The sequence below is a fragment of the Poecile atricapillus genome, chromosome 7, assembly GCF_030490865.1.
Source record: "Poecile atricapillus isolate bPoeAtr1 chromosome 7, bPoeAtr1.hap1, whole genome shotgun sequence".
Taxonomy (NCBI): Eukaryota; Metazoa; Chordata; class Aves; order Passeriformes; family Paridae; genus Poecile; species Poecile atricapillus.
This window is the reverse complement of record NC_081255.1, coordinates 17,014,585-17,037,545: the sequence shown is the minus strand read 5'-3', so window position 1 is coordinate 17,037,545 and position 22,961 is coordinate 17,014,585. Positions and strand designations below refer to the sequence as shown.

The following is a 22,961-nucleotide window of genomic DNA, read 5'->3' as shown; positions in this document are numbered from 1 at the left end:
CATTGAACTGTACTAGGTCTGCTCTTGGCTTCTCCTCATGCCTCCCAGCTCCTGGGTGGCTGAAAGGGGAGACAGGCTTTTTTTGTGCAGTGGCAGGCAGAAAGCCCTTCCTTTGTGGCCATGGAGCAGCTGGAACCTGGGAACTAAGGAGTAAAGCACCAAAAAGATAAGGCAGTAGTAGGAGAAGATTGGCTGAAATAACCTTTAACCTCTGCCTGACTTTTCCCTTTGAAGTCCTGTCCTGTTTCCATTCACCCTGAATGCATGTTTTCAGTGCCTACGTGAGGAGCTCTGATGACCCCACTGTTATCTCTTGCTTTTCAAGAGTCAGAAAGGGCTCAGAGCTGCCTGTAGCAGTTACTTGTGCTACAGAATCCACATGCATTCCTCTGAGCATCTCATACAGAAAACTCCTCTGGTTCACCACAAAAGAAGACATTGGGGCTTGAAAACAAGACAGGTCATTCAGGAATTCTTAGGTGGTGGCTAATGTCAGCATCAGAAAAGGCTGCAGACAGACACACAGAGCACTTCAGACAAATCCCTTTGAAACCAGCCTTTTCCTACTGATGCAAACCACACTATAGATAGGCAAAAAAAAAAAAAAAGAGGTGTGGGACTAAGAGGAAATAACATTCCCCTCAGCATATTTTTATTGAAGTCTGTTTAATTTTAAAAAGTCAATGTATGTGTCTCTGGGGCTTCCCTCAGCATGAAAACTAGCTTGCCAAAGAAACAGCCTGCATTTGCATGATAAAAAAACAAGTTAAGGAGCTCTTCTGGAAGGCAGCTGTCTTATGTGTAGTGGCTAAAATATTCTAAGGCATGATGAATGTAGAGGAATAAATAAGAGTTGGTGTCTCTCTCGTGCTTAGCTCTGGCAGTTACATGCTACCACCTACTGGGCTCCTACGGGCTCTTGGAGCTTGGCTACAATCACTCCTATGTCTAATTTGCTATGAAGTACAATGAGTATAGTATCTCAGAAGTTCTCAGGTTGCTCTCTCTCCTTACTATTAATTTCATCTTTGTCCTGGACATCTGTCTTAGGCTTCCCCTGCTCGCCGGGTTCTTTTTCTCGTTTGTGTTTACATTGTTTGTTTTTACCATCCTTCTTCCCCTGGCTGTCACTCTTTTCTTCTGCTTTTTCAGGTTCTTCAGATTTATTTGTGTTGCTTTCATTTTTTTCCCTTTCCATGGTCTTCTGATCCACACAACCTTCTGACTCTGGACTTTTTTCTATATAAACCAAAAGTAATCAAGATTTAATTAACAAAAATTTAATATACTTTTATCTCTAGAGGTATTTTGAGGAAAAAAATAATTCTAAGTCTTGAGCTTTTCAAGGGCATTAACTATCAGTGTTTTACTCAGGTTAGGAATACAGCATTTAAAACCGTCTAGCTTAAAATCTGCTTCATGGTGTCAAGATCAGATATTTAAGGAAAATAACTGACAATATTACAATTATAGACTCAGAGTCTGAGTCTGACTCAGGATCAGTAAGATCCTGACTAGTATGAGGTACATGTTTTACATTTTATCCATGTAGCTCTAGACAAAGTTCTCAGCATATGAGGAGAAACACCATACAAATATTTCCCACACGTACAGAGAGTGAGAGGAATTAAAAGAAAACTAAAAGGTTAAATGAAAAGCAAATTGCTAAACTGCTACTTAGATTAAGAGCACCAGGCCAAAATGAATGAGTTGGTATTAACTTCTAAATAAGAATGTCTGGCTCTCCAGTTACTAGCTCTCTAGCTACCATGAAGGAAAACAGTCACATTGGGTCAGGCTTGGAGCAGGAAGAAGCAGGAGCCTCTGAACAAACTTAACACAAATTCAAGCTGGCAATCTGGAGTGAAATTAGCACAATTGTAATTTATCAGATGGCCTAGGACTTATTTTTGTTCTGAAACTTCACCATTACTTTCTGCTATAAGGAGATTTAGCCCACAAAACTATATACAATTACCTTGTGCACAAATAGCAACATGAACAACTTCACTGCATCACCTAAAATGTTCAGGGGGGAGAAGGATACAAGAGTGTACCGAGAGAAGAAAATTTTAAAAGTACCAAGATCATTTACCAGTTCAGCTTCATTTTCAGACATGAATTTATATGATCTGGCATTTCTTATCCAGTTTTCCTCCCAGTCCATTAACCAGCTATGATAAATTAACAAAAAGCTCAGTATTATCCTTGAAGAAAAGATAGGAATTGTGAAAAGTTCTTCAGTTGTTCAAGTAAGCTGAGCCACTGAAGAGTGGTAAGAATCACTGTCTCCTAGCAAGGAGTTAATCAGAGATGACCTTTTCCACTGTCCTTGCTTGAGAAAACCCAGGGTAATGCATTTTAGAAGAGTGCATGAAATAAAGATGAACACAATCAGGATACTTGACATAATAATAGAATAATTTAGATTATTCTATGTATAAATTACTTCCAAAGACTTCCAGTTCAATCCTCAAAAAATATGGCCAATTCAGATCATGACAACTATCTCCAAAGATGGAGATTTCACAACCTTTCTGAACAACCTGTTCCAGTGTTCTAACTACCTTCATAATAAATACTTTCCTTATATTGAACCTGAATTTCTGTTTTCCAGCTTATATCCATTGTCTCTCATCCTTCCCTAGACACATCTGAGAAGTCTAGCTCTTTTGAGCTTTCTCTCTTCAGGCTGAGCAGACCCAGCTCTCTCAGCACCTCGTATGTTACATTCTCCAGCTCCTAATCAGCTTGCTGGCTCTTTACTGAGCTTATTCAAGCTGGTACAAGGGTGGCATAGATTGTGATATTGCTTAGAAAGTAAACAGACTTCAATTAGTGTCAAACTAGATAGAAAAGAATCAGGTTTAGAAAAGTAGGGAACCTCAGTGTAAGATTAACATTTCATGGATGTTGTGCAGAGCAATAAGAACTCCTTGAATGTCTCAAAAGGTGCTGGTTACAGAGTGGGGATTTGATGCTGCTTGTTAAACCAGACTTTAAAGGCTCTCAGATGGAACAGTGACTCATCTCTAATAACAACACACCACTCCATCTTCAAAGGCACTTGCCAAGACTCCCAGTGTATGGCAGTCTCTCACCTTTGCAGCAGCCCAGATAATGGAAATATTGTGCAGTCACCTTTAAGCAGATCAGTAAAGTTATTTCTAAAAAAAAAACTTTTAAAAGAACTCACCATCAGCAGTTGCTGTTTTCTCAGCTTCTGGGCTTCTGGAGCCAAGCCAATAGGATTCCAGCACAGGGAAATACCAAGGCTGTGGTAACCCATAGTCCCCTAAAACAAAAATAAGTAGGCAGAGTGCTCTTCATAATTCCATTCCGCAGTAGGCATAAATTCATCTAAGCACTTGCAGTCCTAGTGTTGCATACCAGAAGGTCAAACCATGTACCGAGTACCTGACAGAACAGATTTTGTTCACAGATGTTTTTTTTTCTTTTGGACAGCAGTAAAATATTCAGAAAATAAATGGCCTTATCTTAGCTTGTACTAAGTAGGAATTGGTTTAATTGCAGAATGAAGCTATTGCCTGAATCCTTACCAACCAGGCAGCAGCTCAGTGCCTAAGATGGGATCCTAGACTCACTCAGGGACTTTCTTTTAATGCCCACTTAACACTTGAGGGCTGACATCACTGAAAAGCTTTTTAAATTTACACTTACTACCCTAGGGCTAAATTTACAACTGGTAATGAGAAAAGACACTCTGCTATTTTAGCACATAGCCTTTCAGGAAAAGTGACAACAGTGTATTCCTCTTCTTAAACAGAAGTGGGCTTTTTTAGTTACAGGTTAATTCAGTTTCGGTAAGACAGCACAATAACATTAACAGTTCTTGGTAGGTCAGATCAGAGTTACTGCAAGTCAACACTGCTTTCCTGGATCATATTGATTTATAGAATGCAGGGATTTAAGCTTCTATGATTAAAACTGGCTTTGTGAACCCAGATGTTATTGGACTTGTGCTACCTATTCAAAATAGGCAGGGGGGATCTGTGATACTCACTGAAAGACGGTCGGTTTTATTAATTGAAAACCACTGCTTATGAAAGTGTCTGTTTACTTCTGAACTAACAGAAACTACCTGTGTTTTAGCCAACCACTTGTACTCCTACTCATGTACAGAAATGCTCTGTCTGCATTCACAGTTTGCCTTGCTATGGACAAAGTATTCCCCTCTAAAACTGGTGGCTAAAACAACAGCTTCTCACTCAGGATGAATGCAAAACCCAGGTGAAATTTGTTATGGAGCAGAATGCTCAAGTAGCCAATGGGCCATTGTGCCAGTGGGTGGTTGGTTTCAGAGCAGACTCCAGCAGGACTAGAACCATAGGGTTCAAAGAATTATCCAGTGAATTCCTGTAGCAACCTCCAGCATTGATTTGGCAGGGCTGCATATATGTTTAAATAGAGAAATGCTGTGAGAAATTCTACAGAAACAGAGCAGCAGAAAAACAAGACAGAGCAAATATTGGGAGGAAGTGAAGCTACTAACTAGAAGCCCTGATAGATGCTACTTTTGTGTAAAGTCCTGACAGAAAAAAATGAATTTGCATCTATGAATGAAGAAATTTCTATTGTTTAATTCCTGCTGTGTTCATGCAGATAGTCCATTATCCACACAAAATAGTCCACTCTTCTTTAAACAAACAGAATTGTGAAAGAGGAAAAAAAAGAAAAATAAAGAAAAAGAGAAAAAGAGAAAAAGAGAAAAAGAGAAAAAGAGAAAAAGAGAAAAAGAGAAAAAGAGAAAAAGAGAAAAAGAGAAAAAGAGAAAAAGAGAAAAAGAGAAAAAGAGAAAAAGAGAAAAAGAGAAAAAGAGAAAAAGAGAAAGAAAAAGAAAAAAGTCATCTGCCAAGAACACCTTCTGGAGCTGTAGTTCACATGCAGGAGTAATAAATTAATGAAAAGAAAGCTCACTTGCTTGTACAGCATTAGAGTTTGCATTTATTATATTGTAACAGTATTCAATATGAAGCAAGATAACCATTTAAGTTAGAAGGACAAATCATTTTTTTCACACAGAAGGTTCCAGAATTTTTGTAATTGATAACAAAGAAAATCCTTTTGTGACCTCATACTAGAATCATGATTTCCATTTAGAAGTAAAACAAATCCACACAGGAACTATTACAACTGCCAATGACACAGCATATGTCTTAGGAAACAGTACAGTTCTTTAGGAAACAGTTTGCATAATGTCGCCAAGGTATATATGTGAATTAGAATGGTCAAATCTGTACTTTTAAAAATTTAAAGAAATCTCACTAGAAATGGTAGAAACTTATCAAAAGAAAAGTATATACACAAACTGGATTTTAACAGATGATGTTTTTGTGGTTTATTTTCCATTTAAATTATAAAACAGGAGGAGAAATCACATTCTCCTTTTTACTCTTTCTTCCTTTTTCATTCTTTTCAAGAATAACACAGGAGAGACAAAAAAGAAAGAGAGAACAGTGGAAGTTCTTAATAAACCAGTAGTGCTAAATTGGATAAGATTCATAGTTTACAAGGCCAAACACCCTGTTTCTGCCAGTGAAATACACAGAGACTGATTAGACTAACACAGTTAACTGCAACTACAACTACATTGCATGAATAAGAAACTGACGTACCTGGAAAAACATTATCGAGATACCAAGCAAGTATTCCATAGAGAAAAGCATCAAAAAGCATCATGTTAATAGAAAAAAGAAAACTATATTCATCTCCTTCCAAGGGACTGGTCCTGATGTTACCCCACTGTAGGCCAAGACCTTGTTCTTCATAGCGTGACAAGTATTCTGTACCAAACCCAAAGGCTACTTGAGAAAGAAAACTCTGGAATAAAGGAAAATGACATTCAGCCTGACAGGGGAACACTTTGTAAAAAAACCCCAAAACAAACAAGCAAACAAAAAATCACCATAACAACAAAACAAAAAAGCCCAAAACAACTTCACCCCACCCCAACTCTTAGGGACTGGACTTTAAAACTTGCCTAGCAAATGACCTGAGAAAAGTTGTTTCACTTTTATATTGGCTTATAATGTTTAATTTTCTGTAATTCTAAGCAGTATTTAGCTGTAATAGACTGAACTCAACCTTGCCTGTACTCTCTTTACCTACTAGGCAACCTTCACAGATTAGTTCTTTCTTCATTAATGTCTGTTTTGAAAGTACTATCGGTGCACCCAGAAGTTTGCAGTGTACACCCCTGACTAGGTGAAACAAAATATTTTCTGAGTGTATGAGGCAGGGGCACTATGAGTAACATGACAGAGAGTACACCAGATGATCAGGATATGGAAAACCACAACTGCTTCCCCTGTCATGTCTGCTAGCTGATTCTAACACAACAAACTAATAAACCAGTAATTTATACTTAGTTTATAACTTTATACGCTTATTTACAGCTTTGGAAGTGTTTTGATTTCTTTTTCCTTATATTTCCTAGTGCAAGAAGAGAAGACATTTCTTTACCTATGTTGTTAGAATGCTTAGTAAAAATGGGGAGACTGAGCTCAAACACCCGCTCCCCTTCCTGACTCATTGGGCAACATAAAATCATTCTGAATAATTTTGTAAGATCATGGTTCCATCTCAAAAAACAGCAAGCAGTTTCCAGCTCCTCTGACTTGTTAAGTATCTTACCTAAAATGGAAAAGAACCAGCAAGGAAGCACTGCATGTAGAAGATCTACAACTTGTTAGATGAAAGGTATTTCTCAGAGCTTTGGCACTGGGGTTCAATTGCTAACTCTTTGGTTCAGGTAAATAAGGAATGTGAACCTGAGGTCTTCTCATCCTTAGACATAGGGTGCTAACTAGGTTATAGCACATAAGAAAGATAACTGTCCCCATTTTGTGAATTGCCTTTATACTTATTAAACATACCAGAAGTTAGATTTTAGTATGCTAATTTCCTGGAGTTCAGAACAAAATAAATTTTATTGAATTTTCTAAAAGCTAGGAAGATATCTCTTGCACTAGGCCTGCTAAAGGCTTCCACAATTGCAATCCTTAATTATTTAAGAGAGATTAAGAAGTCTCCCTCTCGGAGTCAAAAAAGCCAAGAGGAAGAGGTGTGTTGTGATTCACATATGCAGTGTGAGAGGGGGAGCAGAGATGCCACAGAACCAGGGAAAGGCTTACTGCTAGGATCTTCAGATTAACAGTCAGACGGTCTTGCCAGACAAAGCAGACGATGTGGGGCAGGTACAAGGTGAAGTAGATGACTCCACTGCAGGCAGCTGCCAGATTTGCTTTGGAAAAGAAGGTGCTGAACAAGAAACACTGCATTATGGTGGCTGTGGTGAATGTCAGTAGGAATAGAAAGAAGAGAAGTGGATTGCTATAATGCAGCACTTGTCCATGCTGTAAGCAAAAGGAAAAGAGAAAATTTAAAAGCTGCTTTAAAATGTAAAAAATTTAATTGCTGCTTTCTGCTAGCAGGAAGATCAGAATTGCTATTGACATGTAATAGGCAAAGAGTAATAAACCAGTCTTTCTTAAGTAATATGACTTCTAACTCTCCCAGGTATTAGTTTCAACAACTGAGGTCATTACAATAACAAATCCTTCATCTAACTTTATCCCTGCTTTTGGATTGTGACTTTGGGTTAGTACAACAGAATGAACAAAAATCATAACTGAATGAAAACAGATATTCTGTCCCTGTCTTAATAAGTAAATGATTCCAAGCAAGATCTGCCTCCTTGGAAACTCATGCAGTTTAAATAAAACTCTTTGGAATATTACAATTATCTTTCATTTATCTCTTCACACCATCCCCTCAATCCACTTGCTTGATGTGCAGAAAAGACAATGTAAGGAAGTGTTACAAAATACATTTTTTAAAAACCCCACAATAAAACCACAGGAAAATTATAAAGTTTCTGCACCTCAATGTTATTCAAACAGAAGCATATCGCATCTGAGGAATCCAAGTGCAGTTTCTCAGAGATCCTTGTGTATTAACTGACACACTGGGTGAACTTTTATTGACCTTTCTTCATTAGAGCTTTTGTGGATTAAATGCTCTCTCTTGAGAAGAGCAGGAACTGCTGCCAATTATCTATGTAGTCTTTAAAGCCAACATTGAGACCTATTTATTAGGTCAATTTATATAATGCTCAAATAAATCTTTAAGGCTATAAATAGGTCTCAGCATTGTTGCAACATCCCACTGGGCCTTTGAGACTGATTTCTTTACCAACAGGGATGCAATGTCTCATTAGAATGTATTTACAAAGGTGCCTCACACTGGCATAGTGAAATATGGGAAAGAAAGTTAATTACAGGTATGAGCACATTCCTCTCCGATATGAATTACCCCCTGATTTTTAATTAAACCAGTGTGGCAAATAAAGTGAGCTTTCTATATCCACCCAAGCTGCAATTGAAACACCAGGAACTACAACTCATCAGGACATGCTGGTAAGACAGAACAGCTTGGACCCTAAGTATGTATTTATACCAATATCAGTTCCCCACAACAGAAAAGATGCAAGGGCATTCTTCTTTATCAAAATGCTACACATTTATATGATAAAATTTAGCAGCAAGCTCTCAATATAGAGCTTGGTTCTCAGGTAGAGGATAATAGGTAGTCCACAGAGACAACATATTAACTGCCCTGAAAAGTTATAAAAATTACAGGAATCCTGAATCACTGGAGCAAAAGGTGGATTCTTTTTAAGGTTTTCCTGAAAGTTCTGTTCTTGCAGTCTCTTTTTCTATTGAAATAGTTGCACAGTTTCTAAGCAGACAAGCACTGGATATTAAGAATTAATCACATATTGTGAATTACAAGACAAAAATTCTGCAAATTATTATCTCTTTGATTTAAAGCAAACTATTATTTACTGGGAGACGTGCATCTGCCTACAGAAAATACAATATACAGAGTAACCAACCTGATGTATTTTCTATGAGGGATCTCACAATTAATCTTTACTAGTGAATTTATTGTTCTGTCTCTGCCAGGTGTTGTATCTGCTTAGAAGAATGTGCATGCTGTGATCAGAACAGGCCTCCACCCTTCCCATCTCCCTGTCAATGGCTACTGTTCTTTCCCAACAGCAAACTGGTGTCAGGAGTGCAAACACAAGAGTGACTTTGAGAGTAGCAATCTTTACCATAATCAGAGCTGTGAGGAGGAATGTGCTCACAGCCATCATGGAAAAGCTGTCTAGGAACCAAGTGCACCAAATCACGCCGTTGGTTACGCCCCTGTTCTTCATAGCCTCTTTCAGACGCATTTCCTTCTCCAGCACTATACTCTTCACGGTCATGGAGACTGAATATATCCAAGCTAGCACCATGAAGATGGGAAAGGCGCGGTTTAAGGTGATCATGAAGCTACCAAAGCAAGAAGGAATAAAGTAAATTGAGGTAAAACAGAGAAATATTAGATGAAAAGCAAAAATTAAAAGGAAAAGGAGTGGGAAAGAGTGCATTAATTAAATATAGAACTGTAAATTCTCAGTCCTAACATCAATAGCATGTCGCTAGTAAACCTCACAAGCATCCTAAATATTAATAAATGAATGGTTTCTGCATTCCCATGAGACAGATGAATGTTATTTCTATTTTACAAAGAGTTTCTAAGGATTATTGAAGGCTACAAAATATTTGGTGCCTCATGAAAATACATCTCTCTTCACAGTGAATTTCCATAATGCTTTTACCATGATCTACAAATAATATTTTAAGACATATGTTAATGTTAACAATCTGGGAGTGTCACTGTCTTTCTGCTCCTAAGATTCACTGACAAGAGAATTAACCAAAATAATCATTAAAAGCATCATATGTTGCCAGCAAGGCTGATGAAATTTGTACAAACCATGAGTCAGGGTATTGGATCTAGCTGAGATAGAGTTAATTTTCCCATGGCAGCCCTCAGAGTGCCAGACTTTGCACGGGTAGTTAGAAAGATGTTGATAATACACCAGTGTTTTGCCTCCTTCTGGGCAGTGTTGGCACAGCAGCGGAGCTGTCTCTCCAACATTCCCACCTCACCAGCAGGTAGGGGGTGGGCAGAATATTAGGAGGGGACACAACCAGTACAGCTGACATAAACTGACCAAAGAGATATTCCATATTGTTTCTGCTCAGATATAAAATACAATAAAAAGGAGGAGAAAGTGGGGGATATTTGATAGTTACAACATTTGTCTTCGAAAGCAACTGCTATGCATGCTGAATCCCTGATTCCCAGGAAGCAGCTGGACATTGCTGGATAGTGAACAAGTCTTTGGGTTATTTTTTTTAGCTTTGGTAAAGGGACTTATCTTGACCTACAAGTTGTTTCCCATCTAAATTTCTTCTCTTTTCTTGCTGAGGAAGAGGGTGATAGAGAGGCTTGGTGGGCACCTGGTCACCAAGGTCGGGTGAGGCCAACTCACTGCAGCCCTTGGTACCCAACACAGGCCGAGCCAGAGGCAGTTTTCTATTAAGCATGCTATAGTTATAGGAGTTATTAAGCAAGGTCCTGTTCAGGACACAGTTTGTCAGCTGCACTGTTTACCTCTTTATTTTGCTTAGTCTGGGAACACGTTAACATAAAAAATGTCTCCCTGGCATTGATGGCCTTGCTGTGCCGGGGGAGTTATCTTGAGAAGAAGATGAAGGAATACATCTCCCTCTCCCTAGTTAGGATTGATGTGGATGGTCTTATTATTCAGCCTGCCAGGGTACTTGTTCATCCTTATGTGAGCTGTTTAATAATGCTGATCAACACTGCTATGTATTACAGAGATTGTGGACTCCAGTGTTGATTGCTTAAAGGTCAAAAACTCATAGCTGCTAAAAACAAGGAGCAAAAGGTCTTCAGCTTCCTAAGTCTGAGCCCTATAGAACCACATTTTTCCCATAAGCTACTTCAGTGTCAAAACAAAGTGGAAATCCTCAATTTTTCACCAAAAATTCCTGAAAACAATCTGGTCTGGAGAAGCAAGGCCATGCTTTTGTGATATGGCCTGGGGCACACTGAATTTTGCCTGTGGTGGGCATGTGTAACATGCACAGCACAGGGTTACTGTGAGGGTGCACTTGGCCTCCCTTAAGCAGCGTCTCTTAGAGGCCATCACTGAGTTTGGGTATCAGCCCTGAGCTGTTTGTGGCTACTGCAGGCTTCAGAGAACTTTTGCACAGATGGGGTTTCTGCCCCTGCAGTATTCTCAGTGGGGAAGAAACAGACAGCAGGCTTGCCAGGGTGATGTTTTGTCCGACCAACACATAATGACTGATGGGAATGACAGGTCAATCTATGTGTATGCAATTTGTTTTTACCAGAAGTAGTATAATTTTCCTGCACAGAGCACACTGACAGACCTATGAAAAGATTTCTCTAATGCCTTTTTCTTGAGTGATACTCCAGGACAGCTGGAGTATCAGACTGTAGCATTGGAGCAGGCACACTGTGAACAGGGAAGAAAATTGGAATAAACCTGCTGCTTTTAAGGGCCTAAGGTATTGAGTTCATTTTAAACCTGGACACTGGATGCAACAGAGGCCAGGAGTGGGATTAGGGGTAGAATCTTGGCGAAGGTGGCTTGTAGAGTCTGGGTTATGACAGGATAAGGAAAAAAACAAATTAATGCAGATGTGTCTCAGTTATCACTCTTGCATTTATATCCTAGGACATTCATAACTTAAGGTTAATTCTGGTGCTTGAGAATTTTAAACCATTCAACAATTCAAGTATTCAATAGAATTAAGACAAACTGCTTTTACTCACACATCATCCACAAAACATGGATATGGCATTTGCTGCAGATAAATTCCTAATGGAACTTCAGTGCTGGTCTGGGTCTTTATAATCCCATGCTCAATCATGTCCTGGAGATATGCAAAGCCTCCCCAGATATAACGTAAATCATCCACAGGATCAGCTCTTGGACCAGGATCCCAGTACCTTAAAAGAAAATTTACATGGAAACCATTTAGGTAAGCAGTGACTTTAGGGAAGGGTTGTGGGGCAAATAAATAAATAAATAAATAAATAAAATAATATTAGCAACTGAGATTGTAGGGGCACTGCCTGAAGCTGTCTTTTCTAGACTTTGGTCTATCAGACCATATTGCTTAAGAAAGTGGAAGGCTCCATTTTTTCCTTTCATTTTCTCTGCATTGACTTGGAATAACAATTTTGGCCAAAAATGTACATGTAGCAGAGTAACTGTTCTAGAATAGAAATAACTGTATCTGGAACACGGTATCCTTGGAGATCAAACTGGATTGACTGGATTGCAACTAGCAGATACCATTATATTCTTCTGTAGACAATCCTGAGAAATTATATCCCTTTAAGTGAGTCTATTTGGTGGGGACTTGAGGAGGAACAGCAGAGAAGTTCTGCTGTCCAGGTGGAGGGCAGCTGAGTCACAATCCATGTGGGACTTCCTTGTGTGTCTTTCCCAATGGTGGGACCATCTGAAAACTGAAGCAGGTTACTGAAGAGATTCTGAGCAGAGTCATCCCTTTGCCTTGTAGTCCTGCACGTACCCATTGTGTGGCTTGTCACTAGAGTGATGCCACTCCTGGTAGTACCTGGTAACTGGAGACAGCACTTATGTGCTGCACTACAGAGTAACTATTAACAAATGCAGTTGGATTTCATGTATGTATCCAACACCCTTATGTCTCTCATACTTATGTCGTGGCAGGGAAGAACTGAGAACTGTTAGGTAAGTACCTGTCTTTGATTTTGTTTGTTTTCTCCACTGAGTCTATGTCCATTCGGATCTTGTATGTCACGTGTGGTGGGAGATTGCTGGTTGTAGGTTCTAAGTCTGGAAAAACCACAGCAGCCCATAATTTGTTTTCCTCTAGAAGATAAAGGGCTTGACGAGTCAGTTGAGTTTCATCAAGATAACCTTCAAATTTATCCAAGGTCAAACACTACAAATAATTACAAAGAGAAAAATTGCATGGGAATAAAATAGGAGGCATACATCAAAGCAAACATCAGTGGTTGAAAACAGAAAAGGAAAGTAGGTTCAACTGAAACTGTTGTTATTTTCAGCTTTATGATGAAATTATTAAAAGTTGACTCTCTCCTCCCTTCTTCAGCCTAGGAAGTGACTGAGTGAAAACTGCAGAGCTAAAGGATGACTGATCTGTAAGAAAAGAACGCTGGCTGTGGACTTCAGATAAAAAGCACTTTGTCAAGTGAAGCACTGGGAAAAGTCAGAGCATACATTTAAATTTTAATGTCTCTTAGGTATTTCAACATTTACTCCTCTGTAAACCAGACAAGTTATTTTTTTATCTAACTGGTCATCTTGTGTCCCTGCTGAATTCTGACATGTGATTTACCTGCTGACTTAAGTTAACATATAATTTTTATTGTCTATCTCAATAAAATAATGTCTTCTTTCTTAGTCTCTGTCATTACTACAAACTGTATTCTTATCAATGCACGTACAAGACAAAGATTCATCAAAACCTAAGTTCGTTCTGTTCCTCCATTTAAGTTCTACTTAGCGGGAATTATAAAACAAAAATTACAAATGCTATAAACTCTAGCATTAGTTCTCTGTAAAATTACAGATTTATGTTTGCATAATTAGCTTCTGCCCTTCAGAATTGGAAAAATATTAACAGAGAGTAGAAGTATTTAACCCCTGATGGACTTGAAAGATATTTATAGAATTCCTTTGCTTCATAAAATTCCAACAGGCTAACTTGTTTGATCTTATCTTCTTGATCATTTCTTGCAAGCCAGTAACTAAAAATTAGTTCACATCAAAGGGCTCATACTGGTAACTTGTTATTTAAACTTAAAGACTCCTTTACTTAACCTTTCCCTGTGAGAAATCATGCTCTTGTTTCCTTTAAAACTTGTACTATCACAGCTTAATGGGATCTCCATGAAAATATATTTTTTTACTCACAACAGGACATTGCTTAAATTGATAACACTATTTTGTGGCTCTATTCTTCCTGGTTTTTGTAGGTGTTCGTTTTCCCTTTTGCTTCAGAAAACAAAATATGTAGAATTTCATATCAGAAAGCAAAATAAGGCAGAAAACTTTGCATGCCAGAAGGGAAATAAAATCAGACTCATGGCTCAGGTTGCATTAATTTTTTTGGGATACATTTATCCCACATGGTGTTAACTGAGTTTAGGAATTGAGTTTAGCTCTTGCAAATGTGGCAATGTGTGCATAACAAACCCCTACTGTGGAACTGTGTCTTTTCAGGGTCTGGAGGATTACTTGCTGTTTCTTTATCAGGAGGAATTATTTTCAAGAGACTTATTTCAGCTGCAGAAGAACTCAGACAGTTCTCCAGGGGAATCTGTGAGAATGATTCTAGCAAGTACTGACAGCAACTGATCTTGTCTGGATTTTCAGTGCAGAGCAGACAGTGCCTGGAGTGGGCTGAGGAGCAGCATAGGCTCTTATCCAGGGGTCAAGTAAAGGAAGGTGTAAGTGTTCAAAACAGAAAACACAAATGCTTATAGATCTACTCTACTCTCAATGAGTAGAGTGAAACCAAAGCTTGTGTAAGAATATAGGCCAAGACAGGAGTGGTGCAGTAATTCACACAGTTTAAAAGTAAAGACACATTTCATAGAGTAATCTAAGAGTCAAAGGCTAGGATTTATTTGTTTTAACATGAATTGCATTCAAAACAAAAGCTGTATGCTCTACCTGGGTTTTTCATTCTCCCCAGTGAATTTGAACTCAGTTTGAGTCTTCATAAACCTCACTGTATCAAAATTAATCTATCAACTGATTGGGGAAATTTATTTCAAATCTCCTCCCAGTTATTATTTAAAAATTTTAAATGGTCCAATGAAAATGGGAAAATAAAAACCAAAATAAGACCAGGTTTGGAAGATAAAACCAGACAGTAATAAACATAAAGAGGTGACTGTGCAGCTCTCACTAAGAGTGTAGCTGTTCTGTGGCCTAAGGTAATCAAAGGGAAGAACAGGAAATTCTTGGGGTGATGAGGAGAAGCAGCCACTGCACAATTTGTGGGATTCTCAGCTGCATCACTGTTTGCAGTAGAGAGTTGGAGTCACCAAAGATAGGTGCTAGCAACACACCTGTCCATATTTCATGCTGTGGTGGTAAGGAGCAGGCTATTCCCCAAAGGGAGTATTTGTTACCATTGTGTCTGGCACAGTGGGAAAACATTCCCGAGTGCTTACAACTCGAGTAAACAGCAGACTTTAAAGAATAAGCTCATTACAAAGAACATTAGGACACAAAGATCTGTTACCAGGTAGAGTAACTGTTCTGATTTTATTTATGTTCAGCACTGACCTGCTGCACAAAATATATTTCACTCACTTTCTATCATGCTAACATGATAGAAAAAGATCATTAAATGAATCAGCAGAGCTTTGTGCAAAGCCTTTATTGCTCCTTCTTGTAGTAGCTGTAGGAAGGCAGATAATCTTTCAGTTCCTGCTTTCTTGCAGGGGACAAGTGGTTTTTTAAACTGAACTCGATTGAAATTAGGAGTTAGGCTTAGTCTTGTTGCCTATACCTAGTACCAATTTTCTCTTGGAAATCCTCAGAAGGCACCACTGAAAACAACTTGCTAAAGAGAGGTACAGATTGCAGGAAAGAGACAGACTTTTTGTCAGAGGTGACCACAGAACAAGTGGAAACTCCCTCATTTATTTCAATGGAATTTTGATCAGGTGCTTAAAAACCTGTGAGGGGACTTACCAAAGAACTGTTAGTTTCTCTGCTCCTCACCTTGCTGAAATTAGTGGCCTGTTGGTCATTAATACTTAGGAAATAACATTTCATTGAGGTTTTGCATTCACTTTCTGCCTCTCAGCATTGAAATGTGTTCAGACATTCAACCAACATTTTGAATAAAGCATTTGATAATCATAAAATTGAACTTTTTTTAATAAAAAGTATTCATGTACTTATGCCACTATATTATTCTAAACACATGCTTTTAATAACGAAATTCAACTTGACAAAAACAAATATTTTATGATTTTTACTTTCTTGTCTGTTACCACAGCCACCAGTACCACATAACTGGTTTTAAGATATCCTCTACAACTATTCCCTGAAGGGGCAGAGCTAAATTTACCTCCAAATACTGACTGAGCAAACGCAGAACTTGGTCTACAGCACTGAAGATGTTCCGCCAGTCGAAGTCCACCATTCCCTTCTCCCGGCTCCTTGAAGATCCATTGTGGAGAAAGTTGATTATCTGTTCTGCGGTGAAGCCTTCTGCACCCATCTGGCTGTTCAGGAACTCCCTCACTGTCGGGTGCTTCAGAGAGTCCTGAAGAAACATATCATGACAGCTCTGCCACAATGACTGTCTTTCCCTGTTTAGCTTGACAGGTTTCCATTTCCATAACTCCTTCAACACATGAATAAGGGCAAAAGGGTATGCTAAGGAATCAATTTTACAAATTGGTAATTGCATAACTGGATGTGTGATCTGAAGAATGGATGAAAAGAAATTTTTCCTTGACTATTTATTGCATTCTTTCCTTATAAGCAAGAGGATAAATGTTATAAATGCCTAATACAATATAGAAAAATGAGGAAACCAAATTTTTTTCTAGTATGAACTGCTTTATAAACTTTAACTACAGATAGTAATTGCAGCTGATCAAAGTCAAATCTAAATGATGCAAAAATAAGCAATTTCCCAAAATAAATTTCTGTCTGGTCCAGAAAAATATAGTCTGACTGCCTTCTTTGCCTGTATGGAATTCAAGAAAATCAAGTTGTCTGCTCTTGAAAGACATTTTTGGGAGGCAAGGAAGCAGCAATTTCTGCTTTTATTAAGAAGTCATTAGCCAGATTCTTGACTGCCCAGATCTGAGGTTTTGCCACTGAGATGCTGTAATGCATCTATGACTTGCCTTCAAACTAAGCCCAGCAGCCAGCAGCCTTAAAGGCCACAGCTTCCTTGCTGCAAAGGCTGCTCTTCTGGCCAAACCTTTCAAATTAATTGTTTCCTCTGTTAATAAAAATAAAAGATGGTGAAAGGCTGCTCTTACTGAGGATCTTTGAAAAATTATAACGTACACGGATCATATTCATTTGCAGGCTGTTTTGAAAGAAGTACCACAGCTGAGGTCCTACTTCCTCCCAAGCTTTGGTCAACAGTTGGAGGCGTTCAAGTTCCTCAAAAGTGGAGTTTGCCTGATGAAAAAAACAGCAGAAAAGAGTGTTAGAAATCTAAGGAGACAGACAGAATTTATGATTCATCCAGGATTTGGTGACAAGGGAATCCCTAACTTAGACAGCTGTAGTTTTTACCTTTAAAACTTAACCAACTTGTTCAAAGAGCAGAAATTTTAGGACAAAATTCTGTGATATATGTAATAGAAAAAACAATTGCACATTAAGACTAGTTAACTTCAATTCCTTTGAATAATCAGATTTTATGTAGAATTATTTAGAATTTTTCCCCTTGATTATTTCGCTCTACTAAGAAAGATGATGATGTGAGTAGATGAATGAATGGAAGGTAACTGGAAAAGACAGATGCTCCCATAGCTATGATATTAAGACCTGAAATGCTGAGCTACTTTAAATCTGATGTTTTTCTGTGTGAATTCTGAGCAACAGTTCTGTGCCTTGTACAGATCTCTAGAGTAGTGAATTGCTGGTTATGAGATGGCCAAAACCTTGGTCATATGCAACCTTGATTTAACTGCTTGGATTCATTTCATCCAACTTCAGCATTTTGCTGAAGAGTCCAGGCTTTATCCTATTTTAATGAAGTGAAAATTCTTTATGATTTCAAAAGATAAAATAATTAACCATGATGCTGCTATTGGTTTGCAATTCTCAGTGTAAGTTCTCAATACACTTATCCAAGCCTCACAGTTGTCCCATTTAAATATTTACTGGCACAGAGCTGCTCATGTTCCTGCCTCTGTAAAATAAATACTGCTTACTATGTTTACTAGTGTGAATATGGAATCATGTCAACAAAAAGCTGCTTGGACAAGCCAGAAAAACCATGCAGTGTGGACCAAGATGGGATGAATCAGTCAAGACCTGTCTCCCATTTTTTAGACAGAGTATCTGTCCTTCCTCTGAGGACCATGAGAACAAATGGAGTTTTGAGAAGAAAATTTGATTAGGCTGAGGTAATTGGGTGGCTGTTTTTCAAAAGATGTTTCTTGGTACACAATTTTTTAGAAATATACATTTTTGCATTTCAGAACTTCTTACATTTTTTATGATTTCCCGTACAGAAGGTGAATCAGGAGCAAAAAGGATTTTTCCCATCAGCAGGGGCTTCACAGCAGTCCAGGCTATTTTGGTTAAAGGGTTTGATTCCAAGTTCTGGATCAATGCATTACAAAATGGTGCTGCAGACAGAAAGAAAGACAGACAGTCTTTATGTAACCCTACTGAAATCCTATCACACGTAACATCCTGGTGGGCTTTTTACTGGCAGTAGAGACAGTTTGAATCTGAATGAGTAAAAACACATTCTGCAATGCAGAAGTACAATGACTGAATGGATAGAAAAGACTATTAACTAGATATTGGAGCTGTAAAATATACTATGGAAATTGGGAAAACAAACATAAATAACTACTTGAAAGTTTCTGTTATTTACATGTGTTTCAAATAGAAGGAAACAAGACAGTTCTGAGACAACTCTGAACTCACTGAGCAGTTTGAGCTTTATTTGCTTTACTCCTAATGACTTAGCTCCTTTGTATCGTAGCTGTTACTGGTACAAAGCTGATCCTGCGGGCTTAGATGTTGAACTCCAGAACAGTTCAGAACTGGATCTTGCAATAATTTAAAATGAAACATTTTAATGCAAATATTTTTATCTTACTCCTGCACTATGAAGTAATTAGTTTACTTGGCTAGCATTCAATTAATTTGTTTCCTGGCTGAAGAGATGGGGTGCTGGGCCTTTTACAGGTCTTTGGAAGTCTCGGACATAAGTAGAACCAAGTGTCAACACAAACAGTGGAAGGTAGGAGTCTCTGTAAGCAAAGTGCTCATCTGTACTTTGTAACCATGCAACCATATCTATCACAGCAGAAGGGACACAGAACTACCAGCTATAACATGAGTGGTAGTACAGAAAAAAACTGCTGGTCAGCTCAGTGTAGAGAAAAACTGAATGACAAACAGAACAGGACATAATAGAAAGACAAAATAACCAACAGTAGAAAACTGGTACTTCTTTGCATTATATCCTATTACAGTAGGAGGAAATAAATAGTGAGGAAATAAAAGCAGCAGAAATTGGTAAATTGTAATATTTTCTATGTAAAATGTAATCATGCTGTAGAACATTACTATTACAAAATAGATGTACTTTTACACAGGAAGATAACAGTGACCATGTATCAAATTGACTATTATTTGAAAAAAGAGATTTTTAAATTCCTTAAATTGCCCCAGGCCATCAAACAAGTTACGAGAAAAAATAAAGTTTAAAAAAATAAAGAAAAATATTTTGGCAAAAAGTAATTCCAGAATGCCACACCATCTTTTCCTGAAGCCTCTTCAGGGGCATCTTGTTCTTCCTGATATCAGTAACATACAATGGAAGATAAAACAGAGGGACTGTCTTAATTATGATCATGCCTATGTTTTTGCCTCCATATTAAAAACAAGTGTATTCCTGTCAGTTCTCAATTCCTGGGCTTCTCTGCTTCCAGCTATGAAGTAAGTGTGAAGTAAATTCATTTCAACAGAATTCCACAACAGAATTCAACAACAGAATTCAACAGAATGACTAGGTTGGAAGAGACCTCTAAGATCATTGAGTTCAACCCATACCCTAACACCACAACTAGTCCATGGCACCATTTCACCTGAATCAACTGCTTTAAAATGTTAGTTATAGAAGCAACATTCTATGCTAGTACTTGAACATAAGGTGCACCTGTCGAGAGTATCTTAATGGTTTGGTGGAAAAACTTACTGGTTGTATTATCATAAAGATAACCAGATTTCTTCCTTGTTGAATCAATCCCCAGGAAAGCTTTGTAGTTGTTATCTTCATACCAGTTGAAGGAAAGCACTCTGGATCCACCTCCTTCTGGGTAGCCACAGAAAAGATCCGACAGGGAACTCACCAAGTGGCCTAAGGATTCTGGCATTCCATCTTGTACAAATGGTTGCAGAACCCTCAAAAGGTCCTGAACGCTTGGCTTCCTGGCCAGCTGCAGTAAGACAAGACTTGATTAATTGCAGCCCTCAAAGCAGGTAAGTATCTGGTGAGGGTGCAGTTGTGCCCAGATGGTAAAGTGTGAATGCAGTCAGAACCTCATCCTTTCATCTCCTCTGCCCTGGTCACAGGCACCATTTTCAGTTCTTGTTTTTGATATCTTTTCTGAAGAATACACCTTAGAATTGCCAATGAGTATGTCCACATTTATTTGCTAATGAGAGAAGAATGAATTTTTAAGGAATCAGCTCTTCCCCAACAAGTCTATTTTCTTTCTGGTAAGGCAGGTAACTGGAACATAAAAACATCAAAGGAAAACAAGGACTATGAGCCATGGAGAAAAGCTATGTAATCTATTATTAGGCCACTTACCTTTTGCACTGCTTGGGAGACATTAGACAGCACCCTCCCCCAGGCCTTCAGGTCAGCACCTGGTGAGTTTCTGTCCAACACAGTGGGAAGCTGTGGGTACATAAAAAATAGAGATGAACTTCTACTTGACAACAGTTGTAACAATGAGAAGAAAATCCAAATGGCAACTGTAGATCAAATTCTTTGAGTTATTTGGAACAATATCTTATAAGCCTCTCTTATGGGGCCAGAAATCCAGTTCCCAGACACACAGTAGTCTGTGTAAATGTTCTTTCTAATACCAGGCTGAAACAAACACAGGCCACTTAAAATATATATTGGGATTTGTTCTTCTCATCTAAACCCACCATGACAAAAGATGCAAAATTGGAGGAGGAATGCAGGAACTGGGACATTTGAGAAGCTGCTTCTCACAGAGGTTATTCTTCCAGTGAGATATACAGACTCTTGGTAACTTCCAAATTTAGGTAAGGTTGATACAGAGTCCCAATTTGCCACAGAGGTAAATAATTTGTAGAACTTTATATTTCAGAGATTTCCTGATTTTGGATCGTCTGTTCCTCACTGTCTGTCAAACCTGAGAGAAACCATTACTTTCCCAGGCTCCTGCAGACTGACCAAATTTCCTTTTCAGTACAAGGTGACATTTTATTTATCAATGACTTAAACAAGTGACACCATGGTGTGCTGTCACATACCACTTTGTTTGCATCAGTGCATCCTTTTTTCTCAGCTGTCTAAAGAATCACACATGCACTTGGAGCTGGCACTCTTGAGGCTCTCTCAGGCATTTTTTCTGCTATTACAATAAAATATAAAGCTGGACTGGTAGATAGCTAGACTGTGATATTTATGGGACAAGCCCCTAAAAAGCCTTCCCCAAAAACGCCTATACACCCTGCTGATTGCCTGCCATTCCCTTCAGTCAGTAGGTGGTTAAGAAAGCAGAAGTCAGCTGCACTGTGTATGTACCTGGCAGGGGGTCAAAAAGCCAAGATATTTTATGGAAAGCTCATGCTAGCGTGTTCTGATCTGTCACTTGACAGGCAGGAAGAATTCATGCAGGGCTTCAAAATACACTTTTCCTTGTCCCATAAGGGGAGCCAGTCTGTGCAAAGATTATACAGGGTTCTTGGAGCACCTGCCTTAACCTGGTCTTTTTAAAACTCTGAGGAACAGGACTTGTAACCTGTAAAAAAGCTGGGCAGTACATTGTGAATATTCACATTAAGTCCTCAAATACTGAAAATCTATCTTAGAAATACTGCAGTATTAATTCTCTGCAAGCATAAGGTATATGAAACATAAGACAATATATTTTTAGGAATGGAAAAGAGTGGCTCTCAGAAGCTGACCACAAATCCTTATCAGGGTTGGTAAAATCACATGGGCACAATGACTGACTATTAATGATACAATAATCAAACTGTGTTTCGCTAGTGTGTCAGTCACAGCTCCTGGCATCCTCTGTTTCCAGTTCTTGGAAACTCTGAACTGAACAAAATCCATGTTAAATTAATCATAGTGCTACACTTCTGTGGCAGAAGAATCCAATCAATACTTCCTATGCAACTTGACAGGTTTTTCATATATCCTGCCTGCTTCTATAAAGCAAACTGACAAGGTGATGGTTTCATGACATGTGAAAAACAGCAAATTAAATTCAGTGTTGAAAAATGCAAAGTATAATCATAGGGAAAACAAACATGAAAGACATATACACAGTGATGGACACTTAAGTTTGCTATCATGAGGAAAGAGACCTTAGAGCCTTTATTAACAGTTCTCTGAAAGCACCACCTAAGTGTGCAGAATACAAATTAAATACTAGAAAAATATGCCATATTTATTTATTTGATATAATTTGCATTTTATTATATATTTTAAAGTAATAATATTAATCTATGTTTACGCATATAGCTAAAGTGGCATAATAACTCCATAGTAAACCAAGGCTGCAGAAGTAGGTAATTTATAGGAAGGTCACAGTAAAAACAGGAACACAAAGAAAGGCAAAGAAAATGAACAGAGGTAAGGAAAAGCTTCGCCAGAAAGAATGATGAAAGCCAGCACAACTTCCTAGTTTGGTTGGTTTGGGTTTTATAAAAGTGGCTCACATGGCTATGCCAACTCAAGCTACATCATGACTTTGACTATAGCATAAAATTCTGTCATGCTGGATGGAGCAAAGACAGAATGGGATGTATCAGGTATTTTTAGAATCCTCAGGAAGGTCCCTGTAGATTTTTCCACACACTATTTTGCTACGCAGACTGGAAAGACCAGATAATATTTCAACACAAATTTTGATTTAAAAACTGCATTTGAATCTCTTAGTTCTGCTGTACTGTGAATTTAATCTGTTTCATCCCAAAACATACTCTGAACTATCTGGTGTCCTGCTGCTGGTAGGTTAACAATTAC

The 22,961-nt window shown here is 38.3% G+C and overlaps 1 protein-coding gene across 1 annotated transcript in view; it reads right to left on the bottom strand.

The window, feature by feature from the left end:
• ABCA4 (ATP binding cassette subfamily A member 4) overlaps window positions 1–22,961 on the bottom strand; it is a 66,470-nt gene that overhangs the window by 30,596 nt on the left and 12,913 nt on the right. Inside the window, exons 7-18 of the mRNA XM_058843075.1 lie at window positions 20,538–20,627; window positions 19,920–20,160; window positions 18,194–18,333; window positions 17,036–17,152; window positions 16,080–16,277; window positions 12,703–12,908; window positions 11,746–11,922; window positions 9,140–9,362; window positions 7,155–7,376; window positions 5,637–5,841; window positions 3,197–3,295; window positions 1,015–1,239 (exon numbers count right to left, since the gene is read on the bottom strand). Of these exons, the coding sequence (XP_058699058.1) occupies window positions 1,015–1,239; window positions 3,197–3,295; window positions 5,637–5,841; window positions 7,155–7,376; window positions 9,140–9,362; window positions 11,746–11,922; window positions 12,703–12,908; window positions 16,080–16,277; window positions 17,036–17,152; window positions 18,194–18,333; window positions 19,920–20,160; window positions 20,538–20,627 (2,143 nt within the window). The remainder of the gene's footprint in view (window positions 1–1,014; window positions 1,240–3,196; window positions 3,296–5,636; window positions 5,842–7,154; window positions 7,377–9,139; window positions 9,363–11,745; window positions 11,923–12,702; window positions 12,909–16,079; window positions 16,278–17,035; window positions 17,153–18,193; window positions 18,334–19,919; window positions 20,161–20,537; window positions 20,628–22,961) is intronic.